This window comes from Camelus bactrianus, chromosome 1 (genome assembly GCF_048773025.1).
Source record: "Camelus bactrianus isolate YW-2024 breed Bactrian camel chromosome 1, ASM4877302v1, whole genome shotgun sequence".
NCBI lineage: Eukaryota > Metazoa > Chordata > Mammalia > Artiodactyla > Camelidae > Camelus > Camelus bactrianus.
This window is the reverse complement of record NC_133539.1, coordinates 50,837,397-50,850,896: the sequence shown is the minus strand read 5'-3', so window position 1 is coordinate 50,850,896 and position 13,500 is coordinate 50,837,397. Positions and strand designations below refer to the sequence as shown.

General features: G+C 49.3%; 2 protein-coding genes across 10 annotated transcripts in view; one reads left to right on the top strand and one right to left on the bottom strand.

The window, feature by feature from the left end:
* CFAP44 (cilia and flagella associated protein 44) overlaps positions 1 to 4,050 on the top strand; it is a 107,862-nt gene extending 103,812 nt beyond the window's left edge. For 4 of the 5 annotated variants that reach the window (XM_045507242.2, XM_045507244.2, XM_045507241.2 and 1 more), the window contains 2 exons: positions 174 to 308; positions 916 to 3,191. In XM_045507242.2, the coding sequence (XP_045363198.1) occupies positions 174 to 308; positions 916 to 1,110 (330 nt within the window). In that variant the 3' untranslated portion in view covers positions 1,111 to 3,191. Of the gene's footprint in view, positions 1 to 173; positions 309 to 915; positions 3,192 to 3,216; positions 3,385 to 3,508 lie in introns of those variants that run through there. The other variant, XM_010970814.3, reaches the window with a different exon arrangement.
* A 3,184-nt stretch (positions 4,051 to 7,234) lies between these two features.
* Positions 7,235 to 13,500, bottom strand: part of BOC (BOC cell adhesion associated, oncogene regulated) — a 68,820-nt gene continuing 62,554 nt past the window's right edge. For all 5 annotated transcript variants that reach the window (XM_045507254.2, XM_010970804.3, XM_045507250.2 and 2 more), the window contains exons 15-20: positions 13,087 to 13,209; positions 10,782 to 11,003; positions 9,842 to 10,077; positions 9,584 to 9,660; positions 8,951 to 9,144; positions 7,235 to 7,927 (exon numbers count right to left, since the gene is read on the bottom strand). In XM_045507254.2, the coding sequence (XP_045363210.2) occupies positions 7,740 to 7,927; positions 8,951 to 9,144; positions 9,584 to 9,660; positions 9,842 to 10,077; positions 10,782 to 11,003; positions 13,087 to 13,209 (1,040 nt within the window). In that variant the 3' untranslated portion in view covers positions 7,235 to 7,739. The remainder of the gene's footprint in view (positions 7,928 to 8,950; positions 9,145 to 9,583; positions 9,661 to 9,841; positions 10,078 to 10,781; positions 11,004 to 13,086; positions 13,210 to 13,500) is intronic.

Below are 13,500 nucleotides of genomic sequence, written 5' to 3'. Positions count from 1 at the left end.
CTAATCAAACCAGACCCAATGCAGTTGCTTTTGATTGTATTATTGGCTTATTATGTTTCCCTATATGCCTATCACTCCGTTTGCTTGATGGTTTGGATCAAAGCCAGACATGCATTTTTCTCTATTTCCTCTCTCATTCACTTAATCCATTTTGCATCTCCCTGCCCTGGTAGGAAAAGATTGCTCAAATGCGATGGGAATTGATGATGAAGACCAAAGAACACACCAAAAAGCTTCATCAGATGAATGATTTATGTATTGAAAAGAAGCAGCTTGATTCTCAGCTGAATACACTACAGAACCAGCAGGTATGTTCCTTTTCTGCAGACGCTCTGTCAGAATCAAGGACATTCTGTAAAGGTAGTTATTCTCAGGAATATCAAGTGCTGGCTTTTAAACAAGCCTTGATCTTGGAACATTTCTGGCCCACTGGGGTCCCTGAGGACACTGAGCTAGTACTGGTACATTGCAAGGAGCCTGCGCGACTAGCCTTACTGTCCCTCTTGGGTGCCATGAATTTATATACGTACCAATTTTGGGAAGTGCCTTGGGCCCTAGAGAGGTAAGGTTATTTAGGTATAAATAATGAGACCAGCATGCTCCCTGAATTTGGTGTCAAAACATCCAATATCATTTACTTCATTTGCCCTAAAGTGGGCGTCCTGAATTGACACTTGTTACTTTTTTTTATGGCTTTCAACTTGCTCTTATACAGTATTTACCCAGCCTAGCAGAGTGGTACTTAATACATAACATGTGGTGGATAATACCTACTTAACAGAGTTTCACCCCCTAGGGACCTAGCACATTTGTGGCATTTTCTGAACTATATGCCATAATCTTATGGTAGTATCTGCAAAAATGTTGGGTTTCCCCCTCCTCTCACGCTACGAGTTTTCTTTATGTTTCCTTTAGGCGCCTTGGAAATGGTTTAAGTCAGGGGTTCTCAAAACGTGCTCCCCTGAAGAACAGCGTCCGCACCACGGGGGCACTTGTCAGAGATGCAGGCTTGGGCCCCACCCAGACCAACTGAATCGGCAGCTCTGCGGGAGGGGCCGGGCAGTCCACCGAACCTGCCTTCTGGGTGATTCTGCCGCGTGCTGGAGTTGAGATCCCCGGTCTAAGCACAAGTTCAGAAGAAACGATGAATAAGAGGCTTTGGGAGGTTTAGAGTTAGAATGAGATGGGAGAGGAAGTCTAGTCTGAATAGCAAGGGCCCTTGGTTGGTCCACTGAAGCGTTTCTGTGGGAGACGGTGAGCTCCGTGTCCTTCCGCTCCGCCTCCCTGAAGCCCCTGCTCCACTGAGGAATTTTCGAGTGAAGAGTCAAGGCGCTGCTCGTGAAGGCTGCTGCCTTGAAAAGTCTTCACAGAGTGTTTAGTAAAGTCTGTCGACGTGGCGTGCTTTGCTAAGTCCAGATACACTGGAAAGAGTTTGGAGGCAACAGATCAATTGAATGGGAAAAGAAATTAATAGTATGGATCTCTTTACATAGTATGTCTTTACATATATATTTTAACCTGTATCATCTCTTCCCACTGGCTATCTCATTTAATCCTCAAAATAACCACTCTCCACAGCTCAGAGTAGGTGAGTCACGTGCCCATGCTCTCAGGGCTGGAGCTGGGGGAGTTCACTCTTAAACTGAGGTCTGTCTGCCTCCAAAGCTTACGCCACTGCTATTATTCTTATCATAGTCTAGTCACGAATGGGGGTGTAGACGGCAAAGATGAAAGGCCAAGGGCCAAAGACATTTATAAGTAAGAATAGCCAAAGTCTGTTTGGATACGGTGACAAGAATGAGGGAAAATCTAAGGTGACCTCAGAGGGACGGGCATGAACTGGGGTGTGAGTGGGGCATACACGTAGCTGTACGTAACCAAAAGCCCCCGGAGAGTAGCTTAAACAAATCGGGGTTATTTTCCTCACTTCACAGGAAGTCTGCAGGAGATGACGGGCTTTGGCTCAGTGGGCCTGTGATGTCAGGGCCAGGACCTCTGTGATTCTCTCCCTGATTCTTTGGTGTTTCCTCTGGAGTCACAGCTCTGTTCCATGGTCAAATGCCAGCCTCTCGTGTCCCTCATTAAGAAAGCCAGTGCTTTCTACTATGTCTACTTAGCCACTCCAAGCTGGAAGAGAGGCTGGGTAAGGCTAGTGTTTAGCTTTCGTGGCCTCTCAAGTGAAAGTGCGCTGAGAAGAGGCAGAGGCACTGGGCACAGGGAACCCCTGCTTCCTAGGAAGGGCTGCGCAGTAAGGGGGGTGATGGGTGAATTATGGACTTTTGGCTTCAGGTAACCTGGTTCTAATGCTGCTTCCAGCCCTTCGTATTACAGTGACTTGGGCCAGCTCATGAATCTGTCAGCTTCCGTATCTTTACAGCTGGAGTAACACTGCCCTGTTCAGAGCCGTAAGGGTTCTAAGAGCACATGTAAGCACCTGGCACAGAGCTGGAACTAGGTCTTACGTCCCTCCCTTTAACGTGCATTCAGATTTATCGAGCATCCACTTCCGTGACAAGCTCTGGGGCAGGTGCTGGCAGGGTGGTGAGGTCCAGGCATACCCGGCCCTACCTCTCAGGCACAGGATCCAGCAAGACAGACAGACACATCAAACAAGCATTTAGTTTGAACTGTATGAAACTACAACTTTTTTGTCAAATAGTCTAGACTATTTGTAGTTTAGACTACAACAAAATAGTCAAATATCACAAATTTCAAATGATTCCGTCTAATAACTAGTGACGTGGGATGGATGATTTGATAGAACAGAGCGTGGGAAATTCTAACCTAGTCCATGGGGTAAAGCAGGCCTCCCTAAAGTGATGTCCGAAGCATGAGCAGGACTTAGCTGGGCAGGGGAAGACGTCAGATGAGGAAATATATTTCTATTCTGGAAAACAACATGGGGCTGTATAGGAAAAGGAGGTATCTTGTCTTTTATAATTCTAGCGATGAATCCTGTCGGGTCTGAATGACTGAGAGCTATGTTAATGAATTACCCTCTTACTGGGGACTTGCATTTTCAGAGTTGTTTATTAGCCAAAGGGATATATTTCCAATGGTAGGATTTCAGTGGAGGAACTGAGTGCTTCTTAAAAATAAGAAGTGATGGTTATTTAAATGGACTGTAAGGCAGACACACCTAACAGACTTACTAAGACAGGGAAATCTCCATATTCCAAACGAGGCTTAAAGCAGGGAGGTGTTTTCTCTCAACAGGGCAATGTCTTCCAGAGCCTTCGGAAAGCAGATATTGTGGCAAAAGAGAAGGTCACTGAATTGATCCAAGTCCAGGCAGAAAGGATTTTGGCCTTAAAGGAAGAGATCGCTGTTTTGCGTAAGAAAGGTGGCCTTATCCTCCCACCCATTCATCCTCCGCCAGACAATGTATGAAGCCCTGGGGCCTTTTATTTTGCTTTTATCCTACTGTTTTAAAGTGAACTTATTTAAAAGCTGAAAACCAGATCCAGTCATGTCGTTTTAATAATTTTTCCCCACTTGGTTGTCTTAGAACTGACTGTAGCGCCCAACACCTCCTTGTTATTGAACTGAACCATTTTCCATGTGTTTGGAACCAACTGGATCGAATATGAAGTCTCAGAAGGCTGTACCTCAAATCGCCAGAAAGCGCCTGTAATATATCCTGCTTTAGGAAACTTGTTTTGTAGTTATCTGAATTTTCAGTCTTTGACAAGAAAATCTATCATTCAAAGTAAACCTCCTTTTCTCAATCATTGGATCCTTGGAAAATAAACTTTGAGGTTACCAGGTGTTCTCAAGAGAAAGAGACGAAATATTTTGCCAACCATATCTGGGAGAAAAAGAAATGCAAATTAGAATTTTGACATTGTTAACTTCAGAAAGCCGTTATTCGAGGGCTCAGGCTTCAGGAAATGCAGACCGATAGAGCAGAGCAGTTTGCTTTAGACTGGCAGAAAGAAAAAATAAATCAGCTTCCTGAATCACCTATGGTTTTAGCAATCTCCTCAGCTCCGGGTGGAGCAGAGAAGTGTGTTTTGCAAAATGGTTAAGAAGGAGGCTTTTCTCCAAAGATGTCTGCAGCTCTACCAGTATTCTAAGTATTTCCTGTAGTTTCTCACGTCCTGTGCTGTTTTCTTTCAGGTTCTACTTGAGTCATTTGCTGGTTTTGATATAGATCAGGAACTAGATTCCATCACTCTGAGAGACCGCCTCTAACAGTCACTTTCGATTGTACCTAACATTGTAAACTAATTTGAGAGCATTCTTTTGGCTTGGGGGTAAGTGGTCATTGGATTCATTTAAAAATGATTTCACTGATATTTGAATTCCCGTTGGTAAGAGAACATAGCACTGGCAATTCTGTGCTCTGTGGATCCACTGAACCGAGATGTCCTGAGACTGTCCCAGAATAGGACTTGGTTACTGAGAGGGAAAGGTAAAGGAGGCAGTATTGCACCAGTGTAGAAGGTGACTCAGCAATGTCCAGTCTTCCTAACCTGTGGCTAGTCTGCTCATCTGCCCCCCAAAATTATAGACAGGACTTGGGTTCTTGGTAGGTTGGAATATGTATGTTAGATGGGGCCACTTGGCCCATTGTGTCTCTAAGATCCTTTCGTATTCCTACTTAGGTCTAAACAGCTTATCGTTTGTGCTCATCACCACAGATCTCTGAAGGAGTGGCTTCTCCACTGGAGAGCACCCTTCATCACGTTCTCTGCTGTATGCCCAAGACTGTGTGCCCTTCCAGCATTTAAAAAAAATGTGCTAGTCATAGCTCTGAGTGCTTTACTGATTTATTCCTGCATAAAAAATTACCCCCAAATAACAAGCACTTCTTATCTCACTCAATTTGAGGGTCAGGAATTGGGAGCCGCTTATGGGCTGGGTGTTTCCAGTTCAGGTCTCTCCTGAGGTTGTGGTCCAGCTGTGAGTTGGGGCCGCGGCCATCTGAGGCTTGGCTGGAGCTGGAAGGGCTACTTCCAAACCTACTCACCTGACTGCCAGGAGGCTCCATTCCTCACTGGCTGGCTACTGCCTGGATGAAGTGGGTGGTCGCTGAGGAGAAACTGTCCCCTTGGTTGTGGTGAGAGCTGGGGGAAGTTAAGTTACTGTCCTGGGCCTCATATTATTATCAAATGAGGGATTTGGGTAAGCTCTGAGGCACCTTCCCATTCTAAAATCCTGCGATTCTAATCGCAGCCAGAATGAACTTAGAATTTATGAGAGCCATGTCAGTGAGTCCACATGTCTATCCATGTAAGAGTAAAACCAATCAGCCTAGTGCAATTTGGCAAAAAAATAATAACCCTAAATCACTGAAGTTTACCATCTTAAGGCCTCTGTGCAAGCATGTTTGGGATTTGACAATATAGTTAACTTGTTTTTATTTTGAGTTAGACAAGATGCATAGGTAGCTTTAGTTTCATTTCTACTTGACTCCAGCCTTAGTCCTGAATCTATAAGTATGAGCATCTGAACCTTTGGAAGGTTTAGCTTCAAACTGGAGCACGCCAGGGTGCAGCCTTGGCTGGGGGTGCGTGGAAAGCTGTCCTGTTTCCCTGATCAAACTGTGCTCTTAGAGATGGCAGCCTCACCTTTGAGAGAGGCCAAAAGTCAGTCTAAATTGAGTTCCTTGTGGCTTAATTGTTAATGGTCCTTGGCTATTTTGCACCCTCATCCATAGCATTATCAAATCTCAACTCTGAAAGAAAAAGAAACTGACAGCCCCTTTGTCAGATCTTCACAGGACAAGAGGTTACTCATTCCTGCTGAGTCCGCCTGTCCTGTCTGGCTGCCACGCTTAGAGTGGTCTCCGAGCCCTGAGCTGAACTCTGCACCCCCACCCACTGCTGCCCAACTAGGCCTTACTCTTCCTTCTGATTAACTTATACAGCTGTTACTGACTCAGACTTTTAAAAGAATCTAAAGTAAAAAGTAAAAACTACAATGAAATTGAATATCTAAGCTGTTTCATTTTCTAGGCTAAAATTTAAAGGCCTATGCCCTAACCTATTTTTTCTTTCCTGCAATTGGCTAAGGTAAATATTCACATTTATCTCATTTAACATGCCTTAGAAGTGCTTTTTCTTTCCCAGACTTTTTTTTGAGAGCCAAAAGCATTCAGTGTTATGTAAGGAAGTGTCATAAATATCACTTCCATAAAGTTCAACAAAATTTACTTTATTTTTTAGTGCTTGATGATCCCAGTGGTTGTCAAAGGGAGATTTTTTTTAAAAAGCCAAAGGGCCGGAAGTTGAGTTACAGCCCAGATCTGAGGCCATGAGCCCAGTCGTGCTCCTGGAAGTGACCTCAAGGCCCTCAATGCCAGATTGAAGTCACAGTAACTCGTTTCTTCTCTTCCCTGTTCCACTTCACCTTTCCTATCATTTCCATGTTCCTTACAGTCCTTCATTTCTTAAAATATTTTTAAAATACAGCTTTTCTGAAAATCATGTTCCGATTTAGCTGTTGGATGGAAAAGGATGCAAGACTCCCTTCTGGCCAGCAGAGGGCGCACTTGTCCCAGTCTATCAGAGTCACTCCCGGGGCTGTCCCAGGTAGGACCCTGTTTGTGTAAGTTGTGACTAGAGGCTGAAGCCAGGGTCTGGCACTGATGACTCTGAATGGGATTAAGTGTCTCAATGGCATTTCATCTGTGACTTAACCGGACAGAAGTCTAGAAGATATCTTTCCCTCCGGAAAACAGGTAGTGGGTTAGGGCTTCCACTGCAAGCGTCAGCGTCCATCTAGTTGCACGTCCCCGTACAAAGTTTAAGCCTGTGGTTGGATGGCAGTAAATAAATGTTGACTTTAAACAACTAGTGAGTCAACTCGTCCGGCCATGCTGGTGTATCTCTGGAGAGAAGGGAAGTGAATTTTACTAGGCACCGCATGCTCGTGTGTCGCATAGCACTTAACTAAATGGTATTCTGGAGAAAATATACCCACCTCTATAGAAAAGATTAGTTTCATCCCCTCAGTCTGACCAAAGCTTTACCTCCAAGTCCATCAATAGAACGCAAATCTGCTCCGCACCTGCTGTCCACCGTCTCCCTCCTGGACCAGCTATCAACGAATCCGCGTTAATAAAAATAACTGACATTCAATATTTAAAAAGACAAAAAATTAGAAACATCTGCTGCCTTTTCCAGCTCTCCTCTCGAGGGATCGTGGAAAACGTCACCAGTGGGTGTTTCTTTAAATCTGCAGACTGAGTCCTAACAGCTAAAAATAATGCTGACTCCTGTGACTCAGCTGAAGGTTACAAGGGAGACTAGACATTTATTTAGACGTTACAGTGTTTATTTGTACAGAGATATGTTGCTGCAGATTACTGATTCTGGAAGACCTGTTAATGCTTATAGGACTATACACATCTTAGACTCACGGGCATCGTCTGAAAAGGCTTCTCGCAGCCCCGGCCTTTTCCTCCCGGTCACTGGTCGGCGTGCCGAGGAGCCTCCCTCCATGGGCGCCTCCGCAGCCCCCGCAGCCTCCCGGGCAGCTGCCGCCTCAGTGGGTGTTGCTCTTTCCCAGGTGACACCTGTTTGGTCGTTGCTTCTTTGTTTTCCCTCTCCTGCCCCAGTGGGCAGGATTCCCTATGTTGCTCCAGAAGTATACAAACACATATACATTTATTTACAAGTGCATAAATATATAAATATGGCTATTATAGAAAAATAAATACCACTTTCTTCTTTGAAAAAAAAACAAAACAAATAACACTATATATATAGTCTTTCTGGGATAGCGGCTTCTGCCTAAATTGTAGGAGGTGGTGTTTCAAAAGCCACGGGCACCGGTGGGCTGGGGGAGAGCCGCCTCCCACGTTCCTGCCCTCCGTAGGCCCCCGCGGGGTGCTGGGGACACCAGTCTCCTCTGCCCGCTGGGCAGGAGTCAGGACTGTCCACCTCTTCAACCGGGACGAGGCCCAAGCAGCACGGCGGCCCTGGGGGGAGAAGTGGGAAACGTCAGAGTCCAGCCTGACCAGGAGCCAGCGCTCAGCACCGCTGGGCCTGCCTCTACCTGTGACGGGAGCTAGTGACGCTGGCCTTGAAGGAGGACAGAGACCTACAACTACAAGGACATTCGACCTGGCGCGGGCCACCTACGTGCTGCCTGCTCATCTCAGCGGTGGGACTGTGACCTTACCCTGTACCTGGGAGCAGATGAAGTCAGCTGAGCCCAGGAACTGCATAAAGAAGTCCTGCTCTGTCCAGGTGGGAAGTCCACCCACTAGTCTACCCTCCTGCCTTCTGGTCATAATCATCCCACTTAGCTCATTCCGCCAGGTGGAGAGAGTCCGATGTAAAGGACACTGGGGTCTGGCTCTACAAGGTGCTTGTCTTGGTATTTTATCTCCCAGAGACAGAGTCTAGGACTTGCATGTGAACTGGCATCCACGCCATGGAGGATCATCAGCTAATTCTGACACAGCCTGAGCCCCAGCCAAGTATCCACGGACTTCTGACAGGTTGGCACAAGACAGTGGGCTGGGGGTGGCGTGTACTGGGCCCCTTGGAGAGAAAGTTCTGTAGAAGCACAGAGCTCTGAAGATGATGTGAGAACTTGGCTTCTCACTGATGGGTGCGACCTCATTCCTTCATGACGAGACAAGACCCAACAAAGCAAGATATTTGGGAGTGATTAGAGAATGCCTCTTGGGGTGATGAGAGGGCAATGGGAATTCACGAATGGCCTTGAAATGCCGAGACCAAAGGGGCTTCTTACTCTGAAGTGGAGGAGTGCCCTTTCTCTCAGCCTTTGGGGACACAGCTTGCCATGGTGGAATAGGACCCACCTGACATGTCCCTGCAGATCTGCTGGGCCTTTAGCAGGGAAGGAGGTGGCCAGCTCCCTTCCCACCCCCATCTCTGAGATAAAAGCTGTGAATGGCTCCTTACAAGCACCACCTTGAAGGCCTATCATCTTCCCAGCCTGCTCACTTTCCCACCCTGCCCTTGGCGCTGACCTGGGTGAAAAAGAGGGTCCCATGTCGCTTCCAGCCCAGGACTCTGGGGGACACTCCTGACGCCTGGCTGGCCCACGGCTGCAGGCTGCTCCTGGAGGTGGTGGCAGTCCTGGTGGGGCGGGAGCAGCTGGTGCGTTGAGTCATCGGGCAGTGTGTACAAGAAGGTGCCCTCGTCCAGGCTGGATGCGGGACCCCTGTGTGCGTGAGGCCAGATGGAGGGGTGAGGTAGGGGGAAGGGGGCGCCTGTGTCCCCAGCCCTGGCTGCTCCTCTGTCTGAGGGCGGCAGAGCTCAGACAGGGCAGGGACGTCAAGAGGCTTCACACCATCACTCTCACAGGTAATTCTAGCCTGTTTCCATTTGATTCCGTGTGTGTCCTGAATGTATGAGGGTGTGGAGTCAGGTGTGGGGGCCTGTGAGCAACCCCAGCGGTGTCTGGCCCACCAAGTGAGGGAAGGATTTTTGAGCAGAAAAGGCACTGTGACTCAGACGCAACAACCACCCCTCAGGCTAAGCGTCCGGGGGGAGCAGCCTGCGGATGTGGGGATCCCTGAGTGAGGCACAAGTGGCCCCCTCTGGGTGACTGAGGCTGGGGTGGGGCCGCTAGCAAGACAGTGGGTGCTGGGCTCGGGTACCTGGGACTCCGGTGCCCGCGGGGGTCAGGTCCACTGCCGAGAACGGTCTGCCGCAGCACGCTGGCGGGGTCCTCCTGCTGCTCAAAGAGTAACAAAAAGGTCCCATCAGGGGGTCCAGGTGACCTCCCTGTTCACTGCTCAGCAGGCCTGGATGCTGCTGCCTGAATTAGAGGCAGGAAGAGAGGAAGCCCCAAGAGGCAGCCCAGCCCCTCTCCACGGTGGCCCAGACCTGCTCACCACCCACCCCAGCCACGTTACCTGCTGGAGCTCCCCTGGGCAGTGCAGCTGAGACTTCAGGCCCGCGTAGCCCGCGGCAGCCGCAGGGCAGGCCCTGTTCACACGGATGCCGCTGGCAAAGGCCCGCCCACTGGTGCCACTGAGGTAGGGCTGCCCACTGGCTCGGTGGCCGGGGAGCCCTCCCAGTGGTACCATAGTGTACTGGCAGGAGGGGGACAGAAGGGCACTTCGCGGAAAACCCAGATCTGTTGTATGTTCTGGAAGGACAGAAGGATGGAGGTCTGCTCAGGCCAAGGAGGCCTGGGGCAGCTTGAATCTCAGAAAAGTCCTGAGGATGTGAGGTCAAGTGAGGTAGGCAGGGAGCGGACACTACCCTAGGGATGAGGATGTCGTCTCAGGAAATTCCTCCTGTCACCCACTGCTTCCTGACATCTAGACTTTTTTCTGCAGTAGGGAGAGGAGATACAGGACCAGGGTTTGTGAGAACTAAGTGTTAAGTGAACAGTAGGCGCAACATTTAAATGAGGCAAGTTGATAAGATGTGTTGCCATCTGAAGCAGAAATTAGTGGGTAAATCAGATTAACCCAGGATAAGGGGAAAGTTCGAGGCAGCCCCAGAGGTGGGAAGAGACAGGGTCATTTAAAAGTATGAACAAGTGGTCAGAGCATAGCTTCAGACAGTAAAAGAAGCCAGAGGCAGGTGGGTACCGAGTTCCAGGGACGCAGAGGGGACAGACCAAGTCCCCCTTGACCCTTTCCATCTGCCAAGGTCCGTGAGCTAAAGGGAAGGGCCCGTATGGGACTGTTCTGACTCTCCCCAAGTCCTCAGGGGGCCCACCAGGAACCTGAGCTCTGGTGTATGAGAAGCAGGGCACCTGTATCCCACCCTGAGCAGAGGCCTCCCTGGGGGCTGCCCCCCACCCCAGGCTCCTTCCCCTTGGTACTGAGGTCACTCACTCACTTTGCTTAGACCAGGCCCTCCACAAGCAGAAGGGGATGAAGGCGACGATGATGAGGACGAGGGAGCCCAGGACGACCCCGACAATCAGGTAGGGCAGGTCGCTGGAGCGGGCCACCATGGCCCCAGTGCCCACTGGCCGCTCCATGGTTTCAGGGGGCAGTGGCTGAGGTGGGGCCAGAGTTGGGGGTGGGAGTCGCCCAGGCTGACCAGAAAACTTCCGAGCTGCAATTGGGACAAAACTCACTTCAGCATCTATTTCTTTAACATTTCTTTCATAAGAAATAGTAAAAAACAAACAAACAAAAGACCTTGATTTGATTCCACGGGTGTGAAATTGGGTCAAACTTATATAATACAGGGCATTTGTTAGGTGAGTGTGTTGTCCAACCTCAGCATAAAATTGGCATCTCATGTGAAACTGGGCATTGCCGAAGAGATGTGAATCTCACATTTCACAAGGCAACCTGAGAGACCTGTGGGCCAAGACCCAGGGCTCACGCTGGGTCTCCGGGGCGGAAGTGGTATAGAGGGTTTCTAAAAGAAAAGCTGGCGACCTTTTAGAAGAAGATATTTTAAAAGGCATGAAACCAGCAAAAGATGGAATTTCCCCATGAGTTTGCTATTCCTGGGTGTGTTGAGAGGCGTGGAGTCCTAGGTGTGAGCTGGGGTGGCCGAGCAGGGAGACAGCGTGCTGGGTGGGGCTCACGTGGACGGACGGTGGTTGTGAAATGCCAACCAAAGGGGATGGGATGGCAAACTCATCTGGGTCCTGCTGTATCAGGGTGACCTGACACCGTTCACTCCTTGACTTGCTACTACGGTCTTCTGGGTTTCCCACGACCGCTCTGACCATGGCCACTTACATTTCTCTTTCTTGCCCTTTTCTGTCTTCACCTCAGACACCGGGAAGTCCTCCTGGTCCTTCTCAGTCTGCACTCTATTCACTTCCTGTGATTTCAGCCTCCATCTCCATGACTGCCAAATATCCCCACCCAGGCCCTCCTGCCCCCGCCCCCGGCCACAGGAGACCTGCCTTCTCTTGTGGGGCACACTATTTCAGTCTCAGGACTGTTCCCTGAGGTCTCACCTTGTCTTTTCTCATGGACTCTGGTTCTCCTCCGGCCTCCCCATTTCAATAAGTGGCCACACCACCTCTGTGGTGCTTCAAGCTGGAAACTTAAGGTTTACTCTGAACTCCTCTCACTCTCTTGGCCTCAAAGTGCTATCAGTTCTGGTCCTCTCTGCACTTCCCCAGAAGAGACTCAAACCCACACCTTCGCTTTAATTCTCCCCCCTCAGCCCATTCCTGCATGGTCCAGTGAGCTTCCGGACAAGCAAATCCAACAGTGACCCTTTCTCCACCTCTCAGCCCACAGTCTTCAATGACCCGATGCCCTCACATCCCTGGCCTCTTCCCTAAACACCCCCTCTTGTCCTCCCAGGGCCATACTCTCCAACCAGGTGAGCGACCTGCAGGTTTGTCCTGTCCTCTAGGCCTCCCCCTGCATCCAGGCTGAAGATTTAGTCCTTCTGGAAGACCAGGGCAGAGCCTTTGTGAAGTCTCTGTTCTTTGCCCTGGGGACTCTGTGTCACCTGGTACAGGATTTCTGGCTGTGCACGTACCTGCCCCCGGCTTCACTGCACGTGATAGAGGAGTGTGGGAAGTGCATGCAGGAGGGAGAATGTTGCCAGTGATGGGAACGTGGATTGTTTTCTTGTCTCCATTCCTATTCCTTTGGGATCTTCTCCTCCTGATCACATTCTTTGCAATGTACTTTCAGTATTTGCAAAATAGAAATGATATCGATCTACTTGATCACTGTGCAAAAATTAACATTATATGAGTATGTTCAGTGTGTTTTACTGCGGGGAAAGGGTCTGGGCTTGTAGTTAGACCACCGGGCCCTGAGCATGCTCCACCGCTAACTGCTGTGTATCATTTCCTGATGCTGAATTTCTTTCCTTTCTCATGGGGTTGTAGTTAAATTAAGTAAGCCAACCAATGGAAGTACCAAAGGGTAAGTGCCCAGTGTAGGAATAAAGTGTTTATAGAAAGTTCCCAACTTAAGAACGGGTTCTAGTCCCTGATTTCATGTATGAGTTAATTCCCAAGCCGTCATGATGGCAACCCATTCATACTTGGGCAAATCAACATAAGGGTTTAAAATGACGAAGTTTGGGGATACATGGAAAATAAGGAGTCATCCTGGGGAGGAGATATACCCAGCTCGGCGCACAGAGCAGTGACTCTGCCCTTGTCTGCTGGGAACAGCAAGAGGAGAGAAGAGAACCCAAAGAGAATCACCTTTGGTTTCACAGATCATCACGTTGCTGAACTCGCTCTCCCCGCCTTCGTTGAAGCACTGCATCTTAATGTCGTAGGAGGTCTCCGGCTGCAGGTGGCTGATGGAGTGCCAGTATCTGTCCCCTGGGAAACAGCAAGAGAGGCACGTGTGGGGATCATGCACGGGGTTTGCCTGGCCCCCATCTGCAGCCACACTCAGGGCTGTGTGTCTGAGCTGGTGCCATGGACTAGCACAGGGGGCCATGTGGGGAAGGAGCACTGAAGGACATAGTCCAAGTGCCCACCCACTTCCTGTTGTCCCATCACCATGGGAAGGAAGCACGGGGGCTTATGAACTGGACGACCCCGAGTATGTCATGAAGGAGCCAATGATCTGGGACCCGCCAGCCCGTTTTGTACTTTCACCAACTTCTA